This window comes from Taudactylus pleione, unplaced genomic scaffold, assembly GCF_031769625.1.
Source record: "Taudactylus pleione unplaced genomic scaffold, aTauple2 ptg000082l, whole genome shotgun sequence".
Classification (NCBI taxonomy): domain Eukaryota; kingdom Metazoa; phylum Chordata; class Amphibia; order Anura; family Myobatrachidae; genus Taudactylus; species Taudactylus pleione.
The window spans coordinates 2,952,493-2,979,575 of record NW_028284484.1 but is presented as its reverse complement, the minus strand read 5'-3'; the positions used below and the strand labels follow the sequence as shown (position 1 = coordinate 2,979,575).

At 44.3% G+C, this 27,083-nt stretch overlaps 1 protein-coding gene across 1 annotated transcript in view; it reads right to left on the bottom strand.

Moving 5' to 3' along the window:
- SPSB1 (splA/ryanodine receptor domain and SOCS box containing 1) overlaps positions 1–27,083 on the bottom strand; it is a 32,238-nt gene that overhangs the window by 4,163 nt on the left and 992 nt on the right. Inside the window, exon 2 of the mRNA XM_088468231.1 lies at positions 3–787. Within this exon, the coding sequence (XP_088324357.1) occupies positions 3–696 (694 nt within the window). The 5' untranslated portion in view covers positions 697–787. The remainder of the gene's footprint in view (positions 1–2; positions 788–27,083) is intronic.

Below are 27,083 nucleotides of genomic sequence, written 5' to 3'. Positions count from 1 at the left end.
ACGATCAAGTCCATTTAAATAGCGCATTCGGATTTCGCAGTGGCCCCAAACTGCACTGACCACAGGATACAGTTTCTTTCCCTTTAATCCTCTAAAGGCAGTGCCCATATATTGTCCATCCACGATAAAACTTAGAGTACCATCATCCATGTCTAGAACCACCAGGAAAGAATCTGGCACTATGAAGGTTTCGTCAGGCTCCAGAAAAACAGGGTATGTTCTACTTGGTTGATTTTTACCATCATGGTACAGTTTGTTCCTACCCAAGTCCCATCCCCAGGATTTCCCGTTGCTTCCTATGAGTGTGGTGTATCCTACAGAATGGAGGGGTGCGTCTCCAGTTGCAACACCAACAACCGCATGAGTCCCTCGCTGTCTCATGACCCATGTTAACTCCCACACATGTAGGCCCCGCGTGTAACCAGTTTTGCCACGAATGGCATCTGTGCTTTGTGCCACCGGATGCCGGTGAAAAACAAGTTTGTCATCCTCTTTGACAAACACATTAAGCGACCGATCATTATTATTCCATGAATGCTGAAGCTGTACTTCATGAGATACTGGAGGCATATCTAACAAGAGGTCAAGCCGAGCAGGTTTACAGTAGTCCAGACCCTGGAGATCTTGCTTCAGTGGCCTGTATGCTGGATCCCTCATATCCACTGTCTTTATGCCTCCTGTGACCTTCTGACCCATATTCCACAGAGATGTACTTTATAGGTCCAGAGGCAATATCATTCAGCTGTCCAGTAAAGTTGTGCAGGCCAATGGTTGAGGCCAGGCTATCCTGGAAGGAAAGGGAGAAGTTGGGTTAAGATTGGACACAAGGGGGGGAAAAAAAAACCTAAATAAATAAAAACTCTAATACAAACCTATAAAGTGTGGTGAAATCCACTTGCATTTCTAAGTTTACACATACATTATACTAAAATACACACACACACACACACACAGGAAGTACTTCACTTTGTGGCCAAGTAGGCTCTAATCCTACAGACTGGTGTGGACAGTAACACGCTGTAAAAGCGCTGTACTTGGATATGCATGTTAAATATTGCATTGTCAAGGCCTTGTTAATATGAGTGGTTTCCAGCATGGTAGTGTCTAGATTCCCTTTGTGGAGAGGACCCAAACGTCAGCTACTGTCCAACGTCATTCCCTACCATCCATGTGCAAATAGAGGGGGAATATAATCTTGTGGCGAGCGTAAAGAGCCTGCAAGGGGACAACTTTTTTTTAGACGGCCTTTATGGTCATAGAACCGTACTTCTGCCCTCCAGGTCCCTAGTGCGAACGGGAGATAAGCTCTACCTTTCCAGCATTAACCAGGAGCATGCCTCATCACAATGGCAGTATATTGTAAACATCTCTATCAATTATGGTCAGTTAAAAAAAAAAAAAAATACAATCTACTGTGCATATTTGATTGTCTTGCAGTACCAGCAACCCTAAGGCAGAACCCTTCTACACCACCATCAAGACAAATACTTGGAAGCCTTAAGGTGAGTCACACCTAGCAGATATATTTGCAGTTCAAGTTCTGCAGATCTCTGTAGATCAGGGGTCAGGTAACTACCTTTTACCCCAAAATATATTTAGATACGCTGACGTTACCCCCTTGATTTGAAAGGAAGGAAGTCCTATAGCAGTGCCCCCATAGTTATGCCCCTGTATTGCCGCTTGTACAAAAAAAAAAAAAAAACCCACGAACCTTTATCCCGCATCAGCCGCCGTCCTGTCCGCCTGCTCCTCAGACCTATGGGGGAGACGTCCTGACGTCCCTCCCATAGTGCGCATGGAGATCCGGAAGCTGAAGTTCAGAAGAGAACTCCAGCCTCTGGCTAACGTGGCGCTGCAGGGAAGGAGCCGGGCGCCCGCTGGTAACATCTCAGCAGGCGTTCGGCTTAGAGCCTCCCTGCGGCGCTGGGCTGGAGGTCACTGATGCCACGTGCACCCGACGCCAGTGACCTCCATTCCTGGGGGTAATGGATGGACAGCCAGGCATGCAATGAGCCATATGTCCATTACCCCCAGGAATTTCAGTTTTACCCCAAATGGGGTAATTTATCCCTGTTCACTGACCACTGCTGTAGATGGTTGTTCATACACACCGAGCGATGGTCATCTTCCAGGCAGCCGCAGGTCTCTCTGGCCGTCGAGCAGGTGGGGGCATGTCCCGTCCCCCTCTCTGCGGCTGCACGGGTGGTCAGCAGGCCACCCACACACACTTGCCGATGGACAGATGTCTGTCCATTGGCTGTGCAACACAGCCGACGCGATATGTCTGAACGACGTCATTCATAGACATATCACTGTTACACACTGGCCGACGGGCACCAGATATTGGCCGATCGACTGGCCAATATATCTGTCTGTACCCAGCTTTAGGGGTCAATCCAATTAGATGGGAGTTGGTTTATGTGAGCCATTTTCACAGCAAACTCACACTGAAGTGCAGTTGCAATCCAATGCCAAATGCGATGTTTGACAACGCAGAGTGCCCCTAGGACAACGCCCCTAATTAATAATTAGGAATTTAGAAGTTTTCAATTAGCTTAGTTGGAATAGTACCGTATATACTCGAGTATAAGCAGAGTTTTTCAGCACATTTTTTGTGCTGAAAGAGCACCCCCTTGACTTACTCGAGTGATGCCGGTTCTCCCACATGGTACGCAGCTGAGTAGCATACCATGCAGGCCGCGGTGCAGACTGTGTGTGACACAGCTGCAACACGTGTGTAGCGCTGACCGGACGGAGTTCGGTCAGCACTACACACTGCCAAACACACAGCCACCGGAGCTAGCAGCTGTGTGTTTGTTGTAATCAGCAGCCGATGAGTGTCAGACCCTCATCGGCTGCTGCTGCTCCCACTGCGGGAGCCATCTTCCGGCTCCCGCAGTGGGTAACGGGAGAGACGTCATGACGACGTCTCTTGCATAATGCAAACCGGCCGGAGGAACCGATAGCAGCGACGGGACCAGGAGCGGGTTTCAGGTAAGTTTTTTTTTTTTTATTAGAACTACTGGGGGCACTACCAGGGGAATTAATTCTGAGGGCACTCCCTGGAGGGGGGGGGGGGGGATTACTACTGGGGGCACTACTAGTTGCTGCATTTCCCACCCTAGGCTTATACTCGAGTCAGTAAGTTTTCCCAGTTTTTTGGGGTAAAATTAGGTACCACGGCTTATATTCGGGTCGACTTATACTCGAGTATATACGGTAATTAAAAAAATATAAAAAAAATCCTCAAAAGCAACTTTGTTAGTTTAAGCTCCAAGTGTAGAGTTTTTTTTTTTCCACATGTAAAGTTAATTTACCATTTTTTTTTTAAAATAGTTAAATACAAACCTTTTCTACTTTTTTTTTGCATTTTTCATTATATTTGTTTGAGATTAAACGGCAAAAAAAAAAAAAAAAGTTGTGAATTTAAAAAAAAAAAAAAAGAAATTTTAAAATCAGCCAATTGAAACATTTTAAAAACATTCAATAATTCCCTCACTAACAGCCTTCTATATGATTCTGCTAATGAAATAGTCACTTGTTGGGGTCCAGGATGGTTTCCCCACTCATACCTTTCTCGCAAATCACATGCTATACAAAGTTCACACCCCTTACCCGCAAGTAGTTGGCATTTGTAATTGGATTGTGTGTTTCTCAGGAGTGAGCACTTGTGCAAAATGTGCGAGTTTCATGAAAACAGGAATTTTGTTACTTACTGATAAATCCCTTTCTCCAATTCCATAGGGTACACTGGAGGCTTCAGACAGTGGGGTATAGACGTGTGCTAAGTGGGAGCTAGCACTTTCAATTTTAAGTGTGACTAGCTACTCCCCCTCTATACCCAGTCTTTAGGAAACTACCCAAAGGGAGCTGAGAAAAAAAAAAAAAAAAAATGGAAGAGGAGGCAGCGAAGCAAGTACATAGAACATTTTAGAAGGTTGAAATAACAAAAGAGAAACAGTTCTAACAGTCATAACAAAAATTACCACAACCCTGGCGGGAAGGAACAGCACAGGGTTGGCGTCCAGTGTCCCCTATGGAATCGGAGAAAGGCGATCGGTAAGTACCAAAATCCTGTTTTCTCCTTTATCCACTAGGGGACACTGGAGACTTCAGACAATGGGGACGTCCCAGAGCTGCCATCACGGGCGTGAGAGCGCTTCGAATCCTGCATGCCGGCAAGACCAAGTAGTCAGCCGGCAAAGTAACTCCATGGAAACCCTGCGAGCAGCCGCCCATGAGTAACCCACTGAACGAGTGGGTTTAAGAGAAGGCAGAGGCTCCCTAAATGAGGCCATATACGCCTGTCTGATGTTCGACGAATCCAGCTGACCAGCGACTGTTTGGAAGCTAGCCAACCATGACTAGCACCATCCTACAAAACAAATCGTGTTTGTTCTACTTATGGCTGCAGTCCTCTCCACATAGACACAAAGAGCCCCAACATCCAAGGACCTTGATGAAGGTAAATCCTGTGGAAGAACCGGTACCATTATAGGTTGGTTGATGTTGAAAGCCGAAACCACCTTAGGAAGAAAATCCTTTCTTATACGGGAGGTCCGCTCTATCTTCATTAAATGCCACATATAGGAGGACGATAGGATAGAGCTCCCAGTTCTGACATCCACCAGGCTGAGGCCAGTGCGAGAAGAGTTACAGTGTACGAAAGGAATCAACTTTATAGACTCCAAAAGGTGCGAACAGAGAAGACAATAAGAAGGAAAGGACTAGATCCAAATCCCATGGAGCCATAGGAGGAACAATTGGTGGTTGGAACCTTATCATACCCTGCAAAGAAGTCTGCACCTCCGGTATAAATACCAGCTTCTTTTGGAAGAAAACAGTCGGTTGAAATCTGAACTTTCAGAGAACCCAAACACGGACCGGCTGAAACACCTGTTTGCAGAAAAAAAAAAAAAAAAAAAAATCTGGCTGGGTTGAATTCTGTAAGAGGAGACACTACGTTCACCCCCTGAAACAAACCTTCCAAATATGGTGGTAACGTTTCGAAGTAACTTCTTACCAGGTTCTGAGCATAGTAGGGATTACCCTGCATGGGATCCCTTTAAGTTTTAGAAGGCCCTTTCAACAGCCATGCCACCAAACGTAGCTGCTTTAAGTCTGGATAGACTAAAGGACCCTGTATTAAGAAATCTTCTCAGATGTAGGGGCCACAGATAGTTGATCCGCAGAAGTTGAATGATGGAATACCAAGCTCTGCAAGGCCAATCTGGAGCCACTAAGAGAACCTTGCACCTCTCCGGTATGATGCACTGTAGAATCCGGAGGGAGAAGGGGAAAAGGTGGGAACAGGTAGACAAATCGGAACTTCCACGTTGTCGAAGTGCGTTCATTGCCACTGCCTCGAGGTCTCTTGTCCGAAAGCAGTACCGAGGTAATAGAAGATTTTGTCTTGACGACAAGAAGTTGACTTGTGGAAGACCCCACCGGAGGACAAGTTGATGAAAACACTTGGGGATGAAACGCCCATTCTCCTGAGTGTAAGACCTGTCGGCTGAGATAATCTACCTCCCAAAAGTCGACGCCTGGTATGAAGATTGCTGAAATCGCCACTGCGAACTTTTCTGCCCATATCGGGATGCGGCTTACTTCTTTCATTGCCGCCCGACTCCGGGTGCCACCCTGCTGATTTATGTACGCCACTGCCGTGGCGTAGTCCGACTGAACTCGGACTGCTCAGCCCCGCTAAAGGAGATGTGCTAGCTGAAGAGCGTAGAACACTGGCCAAATTCCAAGAAGTTTATTGGCAGACTCCCTTCCTGAGAGGTTCAAATGCCCTGGAAGTGATGTTCCTGAATCACAGTCCCCCCCATCCTCACAGACTCGTCCGTGGTCATGAGAGTCCAATCCCAAATATCTTGCCCTCCAAGAGGAGCGTCAAGTTCAGCCACCAGAGTAGGAATATCCAAGTTCTGGGACATAACTTCACACGCAGGTGGAGAAAAAGATGGGATCCTGACCATTGGGATAGAAGGTCTAGTTGAAAACTGTCTGTAGTGGAAGAGTCTAGAAGGAATCACCTTGAATCTTCTATTCTTCAGTGCAGCAGCGCTATTAAAATAAATACTAAACCCATGGGAGAAGTGTACAACACTACCAGCTCCCCTCAGGCACAAACTAAGACTGGCCTTGTAGGGGGGTAGAGGGGGAGGAGCTAGTCACTTAAAAATTTAGAGTGCCAGCTTCCACTTAGCACACATCTATACCCCACTGTCTGAAGCCTCCAGTGTCCCCTAGTGGAGGAAGGAGAAAAACTAGCACCTAATTAGATTGACCCCAAAGATTAGTCTTGAAAGTTACTGGCATCTATTTTGAGGTCATGCTTGCACCTAGAAGTGGTGGTGAAGTGCTCATGATACAGCATACCATCTTTCCAAGGAGAGTGGCAGATGGAGGCGCACAGACGTCTGCAGCTTAGCCACGTTATCTAACATTCTTGTTCCATAGTCAGACATCTAATGTAAAATAGTTTTAATACACTTGGAATACCATTGCATCAAGTTTACCCGAAATAAATAGCAGTGCTTCTACATTACCCCATCGCCAAGCGTTTACATAACTTAATTCACTGCCAATTATGCAAGTCATAGGAAGTCTGTACTTGTGAAACAAGAACACAGTTGCCATTTGGCAACATGCTGCTGGACAATAGAAAAATAAAGAGTTCTGACTTTCTCCAGTGTTACAACATTTTAACAGAGTGTACAATGTGTACTGCATAAGTTGCTGCATATGTAAACAGCAAGGTCAAGAGGACAAGATATGTTCACATTAAGAGACCATTAACCAGTTAAGCTAGACCTAAAAGCTTAGACACTTAGGGGGGTATCCAATTAGCAGGGCTAACGTATCCTATTAGCTCTGAAGTGCCACCAGCACTTACGTGGATAGTTTTCAGGACCTGATATGTCCCGAAAAATAATCCACGATAAGCGCAGTTTTTCCTCACCACTTAAATGGCGAACACATAAGACCCGCTATAAGCTCCCTGACCTATGTTTTCAGAAGAAAAGAAATAGGATGGGGAAAAAAAAAAGAAGCTGGAAAACGGGGATAAATTGGTCAAAAGAGTTCCCGATCACAGCTATCCATTAGCGCCTGAACAAAGTTCAGGGCTACTTGCATAGCCCCCCCATAGAGGTAGGTTGAACAGTCTGTATAAAAGTTATAGATCTCTCTGTATAGCTCACTCACCAATTATTCCTTTTCTGCAAAATACTCCAGGGCACCAATTACAATGGTTAACTCTCCGTACCAGATAGGTGTATGTATAAATCAGAGCTCTTCCCAAGCACTCTAAAATTGCAACATTGGGGAAAATCTTAAGCTGCCATAGAGTATTTAAAAAAAAAAAAAAAAAAGGAAATGTCATGTGAAACCTGTGGATTTTTTACTCATATCCAATTACAATGAGCTGTACTTGAGCAAACCAAAGGTTGGGGGGGGGGGAAATAAGCCATAGACCCCTCAAATCAGATTAGTAGCAGTGTGGACGACATGCCCCTCAGACAGTGTGTAGAGGATAGAACCAATAATGAGGGGAGCCTAAATGGATAGACATCCAGCCATTTACGTAGATGTTCTTTCAGTGACCAGACTCCTTCACCCAAATTGGAACAGCTTATAGATTGTACTCTTAGTACCTCTTGCCTATTAATCTTAGCATGTATTACTTACTAACCTAGAAATAGCCCATTTTAAAAAAGGTACATGACAATATCTATTAAAGCAGCAATTCTACTCATCATAACTTAAGGGCTCTAGACACCAAGTTGTGAGAAATGATGCTGTACAATCACTTCATTATTAGAGGGTCTAATGGTTGCTGCCACATAGATTAAGGGGAGCCCAGAATGGATACTGAGCCTATCTAGAAGACGCGGTAGTAAAAGACCAGCTCTACTTTAGGGACTACGCATCATTTCACTATAGCCTCATCAATATTATACACACATACCTATACACTACACGATTGTGTACCTAGCCGTCAGGACGCCGCAATGGAATACATTGCGCCGTCCGTATACTGCATGGTGCAGTGTGCGACAGTGTGATGTTTTGTCTCATGCTGCATTTAAGCATGGCCTAGTTCATCGCATCAGCCAATCAGCTGTGCAGCATAGCAGATGCGACAATGCGTTGTGTTCTGTAGGATGAACTTGCACAGATTGCTTAGGCTGGCAAACATATTTGCAGCAAACATTTTATTTTTTCTTGCAAAAACTTTAAATCACGTGGCACATCTTATAAAGTACAGAGGCGCCTTGACGCGTCCCAGCGCTTAACCATGTATTTGCAAATATATGCAACAAAGACCTCTGAATTTATCATGTAGTATTCAAGCTTTTTGCAGTGCGCTGGAGGGAAACTTGTTTTCTGTAGACCAGAGTAAACCCCTCCCTTTACAAGCACATGTATTTAAAAAAAAAAAAAAAAAAAGCTAAGTTATAACTTACCGATAATTTCATTTCTTCAAAATACTTCATGGCAGTCTTACTTGAGATTACATCCCTTTCCCTTAGATTAGACAGTAAGTTTTTTCCCTCCTCTAGGGTCATGTGCATATATCTTGAGTGAGCTATACAGACAGTGCAATTGTTACAATTACTGCCTCACAGCACTGAGGTGGTGGGTTCAATTCCCACTTTGGCCCTAACTGTGTGGAGTTTGTATATTCTCCCTGTGCTTGTGTGGGTTTCCTCCGGGTATTCCAGTTTCCTCACACACTCCAAAAATACACTGGTAGGTTAATTGGCTCCTAACAAAAAATGAACCCTAGTGTATGTGTGGGAGCATGTGGTAGAGAATATAGATTGTAAACTCAGCTTGGGGCAGGGACTGATGTGAATAGCCAAATAGTCTCTGGAAAGCACTGCGGAATATGTGTGCGCTATATAAATAACTGGTAATAAAAAAAAAAAATAAAAAAAAAAGTCTCCTAAATTTAGGGAAAACACACAAGGGAGGGAAATTCTAGGCTGCCGTGAAGAATTTAGAAGAAACAAAATTATCGGTAAGTTATAATTAGCTTTTTCTCTCCTTGGCATGAAGTCCTTCACTACTTCATGGCAGCCTTACCCTTGAGATATACCAAAGCATAACCATACAGGAGGGAAATATAGACCAAAGCAATAAAGATGCTTAAATACTTGAAATGTATTCAAGTCACTGCCCCCTTGAGGACATGGCTTCTGAAGTGTGCTTCTGCAATATCCAAAGTATAAGGCCTTGAAAAAGGTATGAACAGATGACCAGGTAGCTGCTGCACAAATATCCTTAGATACTTCATCCCTCTTTGCCCACGAGGCCACCATTGCCCTGGTCAAGTGTGCCTTCAAGCTTTCTGGAGCTTTATGCCCATTTTCTTCATCTTGCAATTGTTTGGTTTTGTAGGAGCCCCACACCTGCATGCAGGACAAATAGATTAAACATCTATTTTTTTACTATTTGACTGTCTAAAGAGAGAAATGTACTGCACTAGATCTAACATATGTAGTCTCTTCCTTCTCATTATTTGGATGTGAAGAGAAAAAAAAAAAAAAAAAAAAAAAAAAGAAGTGTAAAATAATTTCTTGGTTTAGATGAAAAGATACCACTTTTGGCAAGAAATTTGGATTTGTCCTGACACCTTTATCTGCATATTCAAATAGGGTTCTTCTGCCCATAATGCTTTAAGTTCACTCACTCAACTTGCTGAAGTGATAGCTGTAACGAAAAGAAAACCACCTTCCAAGTCAATAGAATTTGATGTAATGGTTCTAACAGAGTCTTCATTAATGCATTCAAAACCAGATTTAAATCCCAAGGGGGCAAAAAGCACCCTGCCCTCACAGCCTACGGGTGTAGTCTTCACCCACGGGTTGCAGTGTCCCGACGGGAGGTGAAATGTGCGGTGACCCGGTCACCGCCGGTGAATAGACGCTGGGCGCATGCGCCCGGCATCTATTCTACCTGTCAGAAGAGTTTGGGGCTGCCTGGCGTGTCCGCAAGTGCTGGGCACGCCCCCAAGAGTGACGAAGCCTTCTCTAGCTCCAGCACCCTGCCTGCCGCTGGAGCTAGAGTGAACACTAGACTGAAGCTTCATTGGATAGGATAGAATTTTCTGCAGATTTATATTAATAATTTGCTGTAAAGAATAGGACTTTTCTTCTAAAGCAGTGTGCATATTAGCCGCCCATTATCTCAGTTCTGGGTACCAACGCTACCGCAACACCAGATTTCAGGGATACTGACGCAGAGTTATGTAAACTTCTTTAAAGATTTCTCAACCCTCTTATCCATACTGTCTTTCAGGACTGCTCCATCCTCCAAAAGGGATGGTGGTTTTAGAAAAAACTTCAGCGACTGCTGCATCAACTTTAAGGATAGTACAACAGGCCAAAAACTGCTCATCTTTAAAAAAAAATAAAAAAATAGGATACATTTTACCAATCTCTGACATTCCCCAAACGCTTATCAAAACTTTGCCAATCTCTCTCAAATTCTTTCATAACCCCTTCCACTGTAAAATCGCTGGTTTTCTTGGCTATCACCAAATAGAAAATCCTGTTCTTCTCTGACTTTTAATCTTTATCAGTATAATTGATAGTTTACTAAATAACAAAAATAAATGTAGATATATATATATATATCTCACTACATCAGTTAAATGTTCCATCATCATGTACTTCAGCAGATTCTTCACTAGACACGTTTTCCTCATTATACACAAACTGGTGAAAACAATTCATGATCAAAGTCCAAACTAGTTTGAGACCTAAATCTTAGCACCCTGTGCCTGTAAAAATTCAACTTTAGTAACAAAAGATTCTCATCCAATCCATCAACTGCTACAATTGCTTAGACTGACTAGCCACATGAGAAGATTCCTTCTGACAATTATCACAAAATTCAGCATTTTTGCTAGCAGAAAAAGATATCACATGTAGGGCAAAACCTTGATAGATGTTTTTTTGCAGGTTTTCTTCCTAGCTCCTGAAGTTGGAGAACCACTGTAGAATAAACACTTAAAAACGACCCTATTCTAACATAAAACAAATATACCCTTTATGAGCACAAAGCTGTTTGGGAAGAAGGCTCTTTATCCATCTTGTTTGTGAGGCACCAACAGCCGCTAATGTGTGAACTGGAGGCCTCAGTAACTATGTTCCGGTGCGTGTCGCAATTTTAACCTCCTGTCCCCTGCACAATTCCTTCTGGGAGCCACTGGGTAGCTGGGATGGCCGCATCAGTGGGACTTCCTCCCACCGCGAGCAGTCTCCAGCTCAGCTCCTGTACTAACAGCAGGGAATGGTGCAATTAGTGGACTCTGTAGTGGGGGAACCACCAGACACTCACCAGCCCCCTCTTCAAAGATATGCCACTATCAGTAACCATATCGGGCACCACAGGAACCCATTAGATAAAGCCTCCACTTCTCCCCAGGGTGCTGCCCCCCTCAGCTGCGGCTACCAGAGGTGCATTTTGCTGGACAAAAATGAGGAGGGGGGAACCTAGATACCCAGAGTGGGCAGTCCCTAGAGGGAAAAAAAAAAAAAAAAAAAACTGTCTAATCTAAGGGATGTAATCTCAAGGGTAAAGGCCCCTATCCACTAGGCGACCTGGTCACAGGTGTGGTGCCCGCACTGAACGTCATTCAGCGCAGGAGCCCGACCCATCTCTGAACATGCCAAACCTGACGGGTGTCAGGTTCACGGGCATCTTCAGTAGATAGACTGGGTCGGCAAGGACCCAGCGTGCACGCGCATCGCTGGTCCTTGCCGGCTATCCATTACCCGACTGAACAATGCGACCAAGACCTCCTGGTTTTGGTCAGATCGTTCAAAGTCGGGTAATGGATAGGCCCCTTAAGGCTGCCATGAAGTATGAAGGAGAAAAACCATTAGGTTGATATGAGAAAGCTCTATTTTGCATTGCTGTTCTGAGAGGCAGGAATGGGACAAGCATTGGGAAGGTGTGCTGGTTCCTGTAGTGCTATTTGGAGGTTTCTTGCGTACCTCCTAGTTGAGTTGGCTGTCAACTTAAATATAGTTATGTATGTGTTATCATGTGGAACAAAAAGTATGCCATTATGACCCAGAGTGGACGCTATTATGTAGCATTAGGTACGCTGGCCTGGCGCTTAACTATGTATTTGCAAATATAAGCAACAAAGACCTCTGGATTTCCATCATGCAGTGTCCAACCCTTTTTGCTGTTTTTTTGCAGTGTGCTGGAGGGAAACTTTCTGTAGTCCGGAGTAAACCCCCCTCCCTTTACCAGCACATGGCAAAAAAAACTGCTGATATGAGCAATCACTATTTTGTATTGCACATCTTATAAAGTGTCCTAGCTGAAACTACTGTGAAACACAGCTTTTATCTGAAAGGTAAGAGAAGGTTAGCTAACTTGTAGGGGGATTATATGGAGAGGAGTGTATCTTTGAGCTGCCTTAATGTTACAGCTTTCTATGTCAGCTACAATACTGTAACCTGTGGTATTGTTCTGGATTCCCAATAAGCCCGGCCTACTTGCTTGAAGCTGTGAGCGGACACGCTCTGAAGAGACATCACATGGTGCAGTAGAATTAAGTCCTTTTTGGCTGCCAATAACTGCTCCAACAATCTGGATACACTTTACTAACCTTTTAGTCCAGATAGCTATATAATAAGTATCTGTATACACATCAACCTTTGTAAATCAAAGTCTCCATGCTTCTGGTAGACAAAGAGCATGCATACTGCAGTCATTGCTGGAATCACCAAGGTAAGCAAATCCTCAATGACTTATGGGTGGTAGGTTTGAAAGTCATTTAAGAATCCCTTTAACCATTTTAATATGGATTCTTTTCAAGAAGCAGTCTGAAATTATCATGGGACAGACTATTAGAAGTGAGGGTTATGAAGAGGTTGTGATATAAAGAGGGAACACTGCAGGATATATTTTATAAAAAACTCAGCTCATGCTTAGGATTATTGCCATGGGCAAATAACCTGTCCCTGCTGTTTATATGCATTTTAACTTTGAGTGAAATGGAAGTGTTTTAGTGGTGTATTTAAAATAACTCAATGCCAATGCATATGAAGATGGTTTAAGATACACTGAAAATGCCTCCTTAGTATGTTTAAGGGTGAATTGGCTTTCATAGATTTCAGCAAATCATGGGGAATTCAATTTACTGCGGTGCTGAATAGCACCGGGAATGAGTTCCTGGGGCTATTAAATTGTCCCCATCGTGCCCGCATTTAAGTCAGAAGGCAGGTTATAGCACCTTAAGCCAGGTGTTTAGTCACGGTAACCTGCATTCTCCGACATAGGCGTCAGCTGCAATGTTGGTAGTGCACGCCCGCAATCAGCAGTGTGGCACTAGTTTAGTCAGATTTCTGCTCACATCTCGGGGAGGGTGCAAGCAGACATGCTCTAGTTGCAGGTTAACAGTGCGGCCAACTGAAAAGCTCCATGCACTCATACCAGGCGCTATTCAACATCACATTTAATTGGATTCCCCCTCATACATCAGACACTAGGCATTTGCAGCTGGTACACTTTTCATACATGTTGGTCACAAAAGTCATGTTTGCAGGGACTTCTAAAATACAAGTAAAGTTAGTTTTTTTTTTTTTTTTTATAAAAATGATCTTTACATTAACATAAAGTGCTTAAATTACAAACATGGTTGAAGACCTTTTATAGTCTGGTCAGTCCTTGCCCGCCATAATCAGGCTTTACACTGCCGCCGTGTCCCAGTAATTATTATTATTAATTTATTACCAGTTATTTATATAGCGCACACATTCCACAGCGCTTTACAGAGAATATTTGCCCATTCACATTAGTCCCTGCCCCAGTGGAGCTTACAATCTGAAAATGCTCTACCATTTGCTCACTAAAGGTGGGTACACACTATAGCGATATATCTGCAGATTATGATCATTCATACACACTGAACGACCATCATCTGCATGCTGCAGCGGGTCGGCCTGGGTGCAGGTAGGAAGCATGGCCTAATCGCAGAACTCGTGACCACACCCCCTTTGAAAAAAAATCAATTTGCTGCGCTGCACGCTGGGGAGGGGGTTGCTGTGGGCCCCTCAGCAAATGGGGGGCGCGATCAGTGTGATTGCTCCCCTCCTTTGGCATAGGAGACTCTCCGGGTGTTGCTTTAATAGCCTCGGACAGTCTCCCAGTGCAGCCCAGCACACTGCTGTTGTGACCTAAGAGGGATGAGGAGTGGTGCCAGACCTGGGTAATTAATACCCGCTCGCGGCTCCTCCCTCCCTCTCGGCACTCCTGTGTACGGGTGATCGGCTGACTGCCTGTACACACTTGCAGATGAACAGATACGTCTGCAGACATCTGTTCATCGGCTGTGCAGCACAGAAAATGCGATATGTCTGAACTAAGTCATTCACAGACATCTGTACACACTAACAAATAGGGGGCACGATATATTGGCTGATCAATTGATCGGCCTATATATCGGGCAGTGTGTACCCAGCATAAGGGTCAATTTTCATTTTGTTGGGAGCCAATTAATCTACCAGCATATTTTTGGAAAGTGGGAGTAAACCGGAGCACACCCACGCAAGCACAGGGAGAATATACTACCTCCACATAGGTAGGGCCGTGGTGGGAAATTGAACCCACAACCTCAGTGCTGTGAGGTAGTAATGCTAACCATTACACAGTCTGTGCAGTAATGACAAAAAGGCTCCTAGAAGGCCCAGGACATTTTTTTTTATTCTTAGGGAAAAGCACATTACTACAACAGCTATAAAATCAATTCCTTGGCTGTCTAGTGCTGCATGTACTAAAATGTTTAAGAGCAACTTTAAAATTGTGTCTCTAGAAAGAATAGTGTCCTGGATAATCCTTCAAGGAAGTTTATACGCCCATCATTAAAGACATCTATTTTAACTTATGAGAGCATCGATTAGACAGAAAGCCAGCAAATTGAACTTCATAGAAGTCAGTTCGTTTTGTGGCGGCTAGTATACACTCAATTATGTGGAAGAGCACTCAACAGGCTACACTTTACCAGGCCTATGCGTTGAGATTTAGCACTCCAGCTGTTTCAACCACATCCCCCATGATTCAGCCATCATAAGACAATGTAGCAGCAGCTGTAATGCTTAAGGTTCAGTATTTTGAAACATTATTCCAGTGCATAGCTGTGACCTCATACACTTTATTGGGACACGCCAAACAGCCCTTCTCAACGTACTAAGTCCCTTGCGACTGCTTGCGTAAGAGCGATTTTTCACAAGACACTGCAACATTTATATCTGTGCGAGACTGAGGTTGAATCTGATTTCAGACAGTCGCACACATACACGTCAAATATCAAATCAATGAACTGTTAAAGCGGTTTAGTAGCATCGCGTTCCAAATAAGATGCACGTTAGAGCAAAAGGGACTGAGCCCACTCTGCGCAGCTCTCGCATCAGGAGTCTCGCTTGAGGGCACATTTGTAGCAGCACTCCTGGCACGTTGCACCTTTGACACTAAACAGATTACTTGTGGCCTAATAAGAATTCCTAGTCTGATTTCCATTTCATGAGAGCCCATGCACATGGACGCTTAACCGAAAGTTAGTGCACATCTACGATTTTTGTACTTTGCGCAGGAGCCGTTCTGCGATCTTGCACATCAAGTCTCTGCCTGATTTGACAGGCAGAAGTGTTTGGAGGGCAGTGTGGAACAGCCTGCGTTACCGGAAAAGGGCACGTCTACCCCATTTTCTGGGAGTACTCAAGTCAGGGACTGTGTCCATGGACGCAGACTTCCTGGCTTTGCAAGCGGCCAGGACCTGTTAAGCTTTAGCTACTGCAGCCTGGTCAAAGGGGCAACCATCGCGATCCCCTCGGTCGCAGCAAGGAGGTCTGCAATTCTGTCCATCTCTGAATCAGGCCCATAGTGCATAGCTGCACTGGCTATAGAAGCCATGGCAAATTAAAAAGGGCACAGAAAAGCTAAAAAATTCCATAAACATAGTATAAAGTGTAATAAAATAATAAAAGACCCATTATATAATTTGCCTTTCAAGCTCCAGGGAGGCCCCACTCCCTCAGCTTATTGGTTGGCAGACTCTCCAACACAGCCTTGCTTCTGTCTACTCTCCCCAGCGCTGTTAGGACAGGACGGTTTCTTATCACCTGCGTGTAGAGAGGCCCCACCAGTGGGGCTGGGCACTGCAGATGCTGACAGGAGGAAAATGTCCTGGCTTAACAGCACCCTAACACCATCCCAGAAACAGAACATGTTGGGGACAGATTAGAGGAAATTGGAAGGAGAAGGGGGGGTTGTGTTTGGAGGTGAGGATAATAGAGGAGAGCCAAAAAGACAGATGTAACAAGGCTGCAACTTCGGTCACAGCATCTAGCAACCTGGCCTATAATGAGATATACGAAAACCATAATGTGAATTGTTGGGTTCATTCAGTGAGGACATAAGGAAATTTAATTTCACCACAAAACAAGCCACAGCTCTAGCAGGGAAAAATACCCAGACACCTGCAAGCATTACTAAGCATAAGGGGAAGCTAAGAATGCCTTTCAGACTCACAATGTAAGAGTATTTGCATCCTGTCTGAAGCCTGTTCCCCAGAACGCACACCAAGCCGGAACAGACCTTTAGCTGTAATAATGCCTGCTTTCACTCAAGGCTTTTTTTTTTTTTTAAACTCATGTTTGACTAATTACATTAGCACAGGGAAAAAGCCATGTTTCCAGAAAAGTGCAATGTGATTCAACTGCGTAGGGAGGGAGCTCCTGGAGCTATTCAATTCACCACAATGTTTACTTTGTCAGAAAGTAGTTGGAGAAAGCTGGTTCTGGCGACAACCTGTGTGTTTAGTCAAGAATCGCCATTCTCCGACTACAGCATGGGCCGCAAGGCTGTTAGCGCCACGCTAAGCCAGAAAGCAGCAGCCACTTTAGTTGGATTTCTTCTCGCACCCTCAGCCGACAAAACAGCACACTGAACTGAATAGCTCCAGGAGCTCCCTCCTAGCGCTATTCAATTCACACTGAATTGAATATCCCCCAAAGAGTCATAGGGGGTGATTCAATTGTTATTTTGCACCCGATCTCCAGTCAAAAATGTTTTTTTTTTGCACCCATGCCTTGTCATGCATCACACACCCAAAATCACCAGTGCAAAGTCCTCATTAGTACGCCCAAACAGCAGTGTGGGCACTCGAAAACTGATTTTTCATTGTTTGCCGATTGTCACCTCAGGAGGGTGCAAGCAGAAATCTGTTCACCTGCGGAAACAGTGCATGATTGGAGCAACAATTTAAGGACTCCGTCCAGCGCATATTACTAATGGTGCGTACACGGTACGATAAACATGCACAATAACCTAACACATTGTGAGCGTTCATTTTTTTCATGCCCAACGACCAGCGATGCGCGAGCACATATGGACGATAACGATCTCGACCATTGCCTGTACATGCAGGCCAACCTGATCGATATCAACCAGGTTACATAGGGACTCTCGCTGGCGGGTTGGTGGTGTGCTGGATGAACGATAACGATCATCCAGCACACCGGGAAGGTGCAGGACGATGAGTCAGCAATATCGTTATCGCCGACTGATCGTACCATGTGTACGCACCATAACAGCTGCGCAAACAATTGAATTCCCCCTCATTAAGTCTACAGATTTATTCTTGTGGAAAACCTCCCGGGGCAGATGCATGCTAATGCTTTGTACACCCTAGCAGAGCAATTTTCTCAATCCTATAAACGCACCGATATGACATTGCTATTATCAGATCGGTGTGCACCTGTACACATTGAGCAGTTTCTAGCTCAGTATTTACTTCCTACATAGCTCTTCAACAGGGTTGAAAGGTTGGGAATGAAATCATGTGTGCAGCAAATCAGTTCCTGACTTGAACTTTACAAGTGTGTTTGAAGCGGCTTATTGGCTAACGCTCAGTCATACACTATACACTTATCAGGCCGGTCATTATCGGCTGATTGCCCTGATAATTGTATAGTTTGTGCCCAGCTTAACAATGAACCATGTCCATAAAACTAGTGATAGATCTAGCATTAACCATCATTGTGTAGATATAGTACAAATGAGCATGCTAAATAAAGTCCTCCACTGGCTCCTCGTCAGTACCAGATTCAAGGCTCTTACACTCACTTAGCCCTCACCCATTCACATCTGACCTCATCTCCCTTCCCACGCCCACCCTCTTCGATCACCAAATGAATGCCACCTCTCCTGCAAACAGATTTCCTCCCACCTCCAAGATTTTGCCCGTGCTGCGCCCTACCTCTGGAACTATCCCCATCAGACTTTCCACCTCTCTATAAATTGGCTTTGAAGACCCACTACATCAAAGCCTTGCAGATCTCATCCTAAATTGCTACTAAATGCTCCTTACACTGTCTCAATCTGTGTCACACCTGTTTGTCTGCTCCTCACCACTAGAATGTAAACTCATGAGCAGGGCAATCTACCCTCTTGTGCTTCTCCTTACGTATACTTTCATCTACTCCTTACTCCCCACTATGGCACTTAACACTTATGCCTTATTGCTTATTTGAGGGTTAATTTCACTAATGCAGCAATGATCAAGCTCATTCTAAATATTCAAGCAGCCAAGAGGTGTAGCAAACAAGTCCTGTGAATGAAAGTTTCAAGGAGATACATTTACCAATATGGGGGATCTGTTTAGTAAACCATATATTTGTTAATGTACTGTAAACAAACATTTTCTGAGGCTTGCCAAATTTTTAAGAAGCGTGGCCCATTTATGAGGTCATCTATTGCAGTCCCTCTGCTTTTATTCACAAAAGCAGCCCCAATATCGGTCTATGGGGACTGCGATCATGGGCAATTTACCAGGCTCCGAAAAGCTTACCTTTTAAAGTGCATCCGCCCATTGTAACAGACGGGCTGCATTACTCCAATATTTTTCAGAGAGGGATCTTTTGGCCTGCAGTCACTCATGCGTAATGCAATTGCCATGCATCAGGCATGCCCCATCCATATACACACACATATATATATATATATATATATATATATCTCGCTGAGGATAATCAGTGAGTCTTCTAGGAAAGGGGGGGGGGGGGGAATGTATTTTATGCGCCTTAAATGCAGCATGTCTGGCTTTTGTGGGCCTTAACTGGCACTATGAACAGGGGAAGCCACTTTACACAGCTATTCCTGTACATTGTCACAAATAATTGAAGAGCTCCCGCCACTTTAGACGTGTGTCCAAAACAGATATCACTCCTAAGAACTGAACAACCCCCTTAATGCCTATTTCACTTCTCGCCTCTGCATGACTATTTTGGAATTAGCGCATGTTCGTTCTAAGGCTCTGCTTGCATCTATGCCTGGAAACTCCACAACTATTCAATGTTGTCTGATAATTACATGATTTTCCAGAAAAGTGTTGTGGTGAAATCTACATTTTTGAGAAACAAATAGAAAAAAACCGACATAGGTGCATCTCTCAACTGAAAACTAGAAGAGATCTGAAAAACATTAACAAACTCATGTACAACATTAGGATACAATTTTGGGTGCAATGCATCTGGATACAAGTGTCTACAGTCCAAACAAATATCGCATATGCAAGCTATATGACATTAAATGGTATTTAGACAGGAGTTAGCGCTCACAGAATTTCCCCAAAAGGGGAGTTTTATGGAAATACCACTAGCTGCTGGCTCAAAGGTGTCCTAACCTCCTTAACATAAAAGTATATACACAATACTACAGAGCGCTTGCTCTGCCCCCTTAAGGATGTACTCTACTTTTGTACTTCGTATATGAGAAAATTATAGATAAATATGTAGATCAGAGTAGGTGTGTAGCTTGTTACACACCTACTCTGATCTACATATTTATCCATCATTTTCTCACATTCTGGGGGGAGATTCAAATGTTCTGCTGGCGGCTTTTTTTGTAAGATGCCCAACAGAGCAATTCAATTGTTGCTCTGTCAGGGCGCGATAGCCGCTGACGCCAGCATTTCTGCACACTCAGAAATTAAGACAGGTTCAGCCATTTTAGACAGCTAAACCTTGTCTTTTAGGCGGCAAAGAGGGCGATAATTAATGAGCGCCCAGAACAGTTGAATATCAAACTGGGCGCTCATTAATTAGCACGACCAAAAAAAACACTTGAATCGCCCCCACTAAGTACAAAAGTAGAGTACATCCTTCATACCACAGAGCGCTTGCTCTGCCCCCATATGTGAATATGACATTAAATACCTATGCAGCAAGTATGAATTAAAGAGCTACTCCACCCATAAACTAGTTACCCTGCTGTTGTGATGAGATTTCTTTTTAAACCATCAGACCAAGCAGCTTGAAATCATCTGATTGGCCTAAATATTGCCGAGTGTCTACCCTAAAAGTGCGTATACACTAGAGTTTTTTTTTTTTTTTTTTTAACGATTTGCCAGATTCCGACGGATCAGAAGGACTAATCGTTAAAACAGTTATATGCGTATGCACCGTGTTGTGCGGTGCCCGCTCCCCTGTGGTTGTCAGCCGCATCATCAGGTCAGTACTACATGCAGGCTGACGTGGCAGCCGACAATGTAGCGGGATGCGGAAGGGGCCGACGTATCGTGCAGTCAGGCAACAGACAGAACGGCCAGTTGGTGGGGGGGGTCACATTGCGGCGTAGCCACGTCGTCTAGAGTGTACGCATCTTAAGGAGCGCAGATGCATGGACGGATACATAGATATAGACATCCACTAATATGCTACTATACAAGGGGGAAAATTAAAGGAGGAGTTCTCTAAACCAGTGTTTCTAATGGTGTGTACACACTTGGCGATACTACTGAGCGATTGCACGATTAAGACATCGGAATCGCTCAGTAATTGTGCACTATAATGTCGAAGACGACCAGCGATGCACGCTCCTGCTGGTAGTTACCGACATTGTCCATCTCCTGAACATGCAGTCCAATCTGCAGATAACGACAGACTGGCCATGTTCAGGAATGATGGAGTGTGCCTGCACTCAACAACTGATTGTTCAGTGTAGGCACTACAGGGGATCATATTGTTCACTCTAGGTTTGACAGCAGGCAGGGCACATCTGCACGCGCCGGAAGTGCCCGTGCGCAAAAAGGGGCATGTCTTTATGACAGGTGACATGCCCCCTTTTCGTCACTCTTGGGGGCGTGCCGGGCAGCATCCAAGCACCGCAGTCACTGAATGGATGAAGGGTGCATGTCCATTCACCGGCGGTTACTGCTGCTCTGCCAGTTTCCCCACCCACGGGACACTGCAGCCCACAGGTGGAGGACAGAACCTGCAGGCTGTTTCAGAGGGGCGCCGCGCTGGAGGGCAGTGTGCTTTCTGCCTTTCAGAAACAGCCTAGCGGGAACGCTAGGATCAGGAACGACTGTTTATGATGTCGTAATCGTACTAACTTTCCTAATCGCCCAGAGTGTACGCACCTTTTCTGCCATGACACATCTACAACAGTAACAAAAAATTAAAGATATAAAAATAAAATGTAAATTAACCTTATTGTACGCAAATAACACTTCCTGATGTTTTTTACATACCAAACACCCCTTTTCCCCACGTTCTCCAACCATTGTAGTTTATTGAACTTAGGACTCCTTTCCTATTCATTACTTAGGAGTCTCCCATCCTACTGCGTGCCCCGATACCAGCTCCTCTCCATGGCAGATGTCATTCTGCGGAGGTGTCTGCATTGCTGCAGATGCCTGCCAGCTCCCACCTCCTCTGAGGCTGTAGGAAGCCAAGGGGTGGATGGGACTTTGTTTTGACAAGCCAATGCAGTAGCCCATGAAGTAGTGGGGAAAAAAACCCTTGCTCTAATTGGCTAGAGCGAGAAAGCTCACTCCTCCCCTTTCTCTGTTAATTGGCCAAAGCACAGCCTGCCAGGCCTGGCCTATTTCCCCCCCCCCCCCCCCCCCGTCATGAGTTGGTCCCTAGGGAGTCGCATGCAACAGTGGGCTGTTATTGCACGTGACAACCCGGGGACCAACTAATGACAGACTAAAGGCCCCCATCCATCTTGCGATGTATTGCAGTGATCCTGCAACCCGGCATTGCAAGATCGCATAAACCCAACATGTTGGATTTCACAGATGTGACAATCACGATCAAAAAATTGATTGTCAAATTGGAGAAATTTAAAATGAAATTTCAGCAATACTGTGACGGCTCGCTGAACATTGATGGTCCCCGGTCTGCATTTCCGACCGGCGGATCGGCATTTCCGCTCCCGTCGCTACATCACGACGATCCGTCGCATATGTATGGGGAACTTAAGGTGTAGGGACACAGATTGAGAAGAGATGCTCTGAGCTACACATTTTATACTAAATCACCTGATACACAATGATTTAAGGATGAAAAGTTAATATGTTGTACTATAGATTGAGCTTGTCTCATTAAAGAGAAGCTACAGTACTACATACAATAAAGACTGACATTCAATAATCTGCATCAAGCCTAAAAAACACTAAAGATAATTAAGGCAAATATTTGCAATATTACCAACCACTTACCTGGCATGGTCGCATAGAATGCAGCCAGCTGGGCTTTTGCTGACAACGCATCACAACCATGTCCGCTGCTGCATCCCCCAGTAGTTTCAGAGCAGATCCAGTCTCCACATGTTTCGAACGGACCACCTTCGGGCCCCCAGGCACAGATGTTGCGGTCTATGATGGCCATCATCAATGCCGGAATCATGCCCCAGGATACGGTGCCAAAAAGTACAAGTGCAAAGAAGGGAACCTAGTCCCCCTCTGAGCAATGTAAGCAGATATCTGTAAGTGCAGAGATCAGTTGCAGCATGGGTGACCGATGATCGGTACCACCGACACGCTGCTTCAGGAGAGAGGGGGGCCAACAGAGTGATCTTGTGCTACTGGGGGGGCTGTACCCACCGTGCTCTGCTTCAGGAGAGAGGGGGCAATGCCACTGGGGGAGGGGGTTCAAATGCTGTGGGACCTATAGACACTAGTGGGTAGGTTGTGCCACTATCATCTCCATAGGTATGTCACTGGGGATCTACTGTGACCAGGAAATTTGACACTGGGGCAGAAGCTAATTTTACAATAGGAGCCTATGGACAGTTCGGGAGATTTAATTCAGCGCGCTGTTAGGCCGATTAAAGGATTTCTTCTTACACCCTCCTGATGGTGCGAGCGAAAATCAGATTAATGTGCCAGCCACAAGGCTGATTGCCAGCTTAGCGCTGCGCTAACACCCTCACGGCCAGCACTTTAGTTGGAGAACGCAGTTTAGCACGACTAAACACTGGCATTCTCAGACTTAAGTTGGACTTAACAGCGCGCTGAATTGAGTAGCTCCAGGGACTTCTGGGTGGTTTTTGAAAAACAGTCAGTTAAGTGGTAAATTGTCTAGTCACAAATTTTGTTTCACATCACAAGACTGCTTCTGTCACAGGGTGTAGAAAGAAGGTGTTCTTAAAGTAGTCTGCTCTCATTGGCAACATTCTTTAGAACAAGCATTTAGGTCAAGTATAAAAATAAAAAAAAAAGAACGTCAAAATATTTAAGTGACATTGCTTATGTATGAGTAAACAGTTACCATAGCTCTACAATCAGGAAGCTACTATGCTGTCTGAACCAATTGTGCTTTACATGCTAACATTAATATTCCATAACAAAGATACTTGGATATGATGGCCCTTGTAAACATAAAAGACTTAAACATCCTGCTAATGAAAACACTGCTGCCAAAAAGGAAAGTTTATGCAAACACCTAAAGTCAGAGGGCTCGATTCAGTTAGCCACGAGGGTAAGAGGCCATTGCAACAGCATGGACAGCGTTGGCAACACCTCATCTCACCCCAGACTTTTTTTTTAATGGGTCTGCAAACAAAAAAAAGTCAACTAGTCCGGTGCGACAGCAAGTATATAGCTGCGATACTTGAACGGACTCACAGCAAGAGAGTCTAATTGGATCGACCCCCGAGACTGGTAAATTAACAAATTTGTTGAAGATGACAGCATCCAGTAATTTCCTGATGAAACAAACTGTTCAAGCAACCACCCAACATACAGATGCCTTATAAACATAAGATTGTAGCTTTAAGGTTCTACCTTCAGATAACAGAGTTATTCATGCTCTCCTATAGCTTTTACTATATACATTGGAAGAAATTAATTTAGGGCGAGTCGGCTTGCTCCACAAGTACTGAATATACAGTAGCTCTGGACTAGATTTTTATTTGTAGCCTTATACGGCTCAGACCAAACATCTGCTAGCCAGGGGCAAGATGAGGTGCTGTTGCCAGAGTTTACAAACTGTTGCAATGGCATCTTATCCCCTCACAGCTAACTTAACCAACCCAATTGATTCTCTCTTGGGGCAATATTCAATTATTTCAACCCCCCTTCGCACCCGACGGAGCTATTCAATTGTTGCTCCTGGTGGGAGCAATCAGCTGCCAGCACACCATTTCAATGGGCGAAAAGTGACCCGTTTGGGTGCCCAAATGGCACTTTTCGCGATAACGCCCAGCACTTTGGTCAGGGGTAGCCCTTTTACACGGCTAAACCCAACCTCTATGGGTACGAACATCGGCATCAATTGAATAGCGCTCCGCAATCTCCTGTCACTTTAGATGGGAGTTCAAGTGCGCTAACAAACGAATAGCGCCCTAAATGTCTCTTGTGCTTTTCAGCCATGGTTTTTGTTTTTTTTTTTTAACTCTGGCCTAGGACAGTTTAAGTTTATGGGTCAATGTAATTAGGAGCGAGTTTGATTCATGAAACTAGTATACATCGTGTGAATGCTCACACCCAAGAAATGCAAAAATTTTAGACTTTTCTACAAAAAGCAACCTAGGAGAAATGCATGAAAAAGTGGGGAAGCCACCCTGGATTCCCAAAAAGTGGAAACAGATAGCAGGACCATATAGAAGGCTGTCAGTAGACATATGTACTGAAAGGTGTCAAATGTATGATTTCTGAACTTTTTTTTTTTATTATTAAGGGTGGAAAAATGTAGCAAGCATTTATCAAATTAAAGTGTTTCCACCATTTTAGGGTACAGAAAAAAAAAAACCCCTCTAAAAAAGGGATTCTCAGCGTTAATGCCATTTTGAAAATAGTGGAAAGTAAAAGCTTTTTAGCTCCCATCTCCAAATTCTAAAACCCCTCTTAATACAGCATCTCTACCTACATGACCCACATTTAACTTCTTGAGCTTTTTAGAGAAAGTCGCATGAAAACCGGCATGTCTTAATTGTCCAAATGATGCTATTTAAATCCCTCCAAGTGCAACATTATTATTTGGGAGGGGTGCCCGGACCAACCTTTTTTACCTTAAAGATTTTCACTACCATTTCATATGCTTAAAGTGGGTGCGCACAAAAACCCAGCAAAGTTCCTCGGAAAAAGCAACACGAGTTTGGTATTGAATAGCAAATGCAGTTAGCAAGAACACAGTGAGAACGGCTCACAGAACCCAACCTGCACCCAAATTGAATTGACCACAGCAAAGTTGTCTTGCACAAAACATTACCTGACTACGTCAATATACGAGAACAAGTAATACAAGACAGCATTAAGCACTGAAGGTTGCGCAACTACAGGTCTATTGAGAAAGCAAACTTACAACACCCACCAAATTTGAGGTTCTGAATGGTACTATGGCATTAAAAAGTTGTTACATAGAGGTTTCAGCCATTAAGTAGCTGTGACATCAACATTTTCATTGCGCATGGCAATAGGCCTGTGTTACACATTGCATGTTCTCTTCCAGCAAAAGGAGAAATGGTGTCTGCTAATGCCTTGTATTTAGTATTTTCTTTGGACTAAGCCCCCTTCCCCTTCTATTTGGTCTAGGGGTGCTGTGAAAAAGAGTCAATACTCTAGGGCTGTGATTCAAGAAAGTTTGGGAACTACTGCCCCAAGCTATTAAATTAACCATATTAGAATAAAATCAACATGAGAGCACTGAAAGGAGATAGAGGGAAGTAATAGCAACTACTGAACAGTTAACTGGGCAAACTACAATAATTGCCACCATTAGAACCTGGGTTAAATGTTATACATCCATCCCTTAATATCTGCATTAGTCAAATGCAACAAAAAGATGAGGTCAGCAATCTTTCCAGAAAAGAAGACTAATGCCACGTATCCACTAGCCAATATAATTAACGATATTGTTCAATCGTTCATTATATCGGCCAGTGGATAAGTCATCAACAACCAGTGACGCACACTCCCGCTGGTCGTTGAAGACGTCACTCATCGCCTGAACATGCTGTCCAACCTGACTACTTCGTCAAGTTGTGCAGGTTCGGGGATGAGGGAGGGTGCTGGCACTGAATGATATCGTTCAGTGTGTGCGATCAATGTCGTTAAGGATATTGAGCACACCACTGCCGTAGACATGCTACACAATATCGCTCATTGAGAGATATAGTGTAGCAGATATGCGGCATAAAGCTAGGTACACATCAGACAACGGGCACGATTCTATTCAACGCAAATTGAATAGTGCCAGGAATCAACTCCCGGAGCTATTCAATTCATGTGCTGTTAAGCACGACTAGGAATTCTTATCGCAACCCACCGGGGTTGCGAGCAGATATCCGACAAAAGTCCAGGCGCAGTGCTGTTTTCTGACCTTAGCGCCGGGAAAACAGCATCGAGCCGGGACGTTTAGTCGGAGAATGCCCGTTCTCACGCCTAAACACCCTGTTTAAGGCGCGAGAAAGAGCCTACCCGGATCCAACATTGCGATGGATTGCATAGCTTCGGGAGCTCATTCAACGGCGCTATTCACTTCGCGTTTAATTGAATCGTGCCCAGTGTGTGTACCAGCAATGAATGATGCGACCAAACAATATATACACTCTACAGGATCTGGTGTACAAGCGCTCAATAGGTCGTTCCCCCACTGCATTCACAAGCATGGTGTCATTCCTCGAATCTTGCAGGCCGATCGGAAGATGCAACAAAATGACATGCAAGAGCACACACATTTCACAACTTGTCGTTCCAATCGGTCAAAAACTGGCAAATCATCGAACACATCTAATATGTACCCAGCTTAAATATTGGCAGA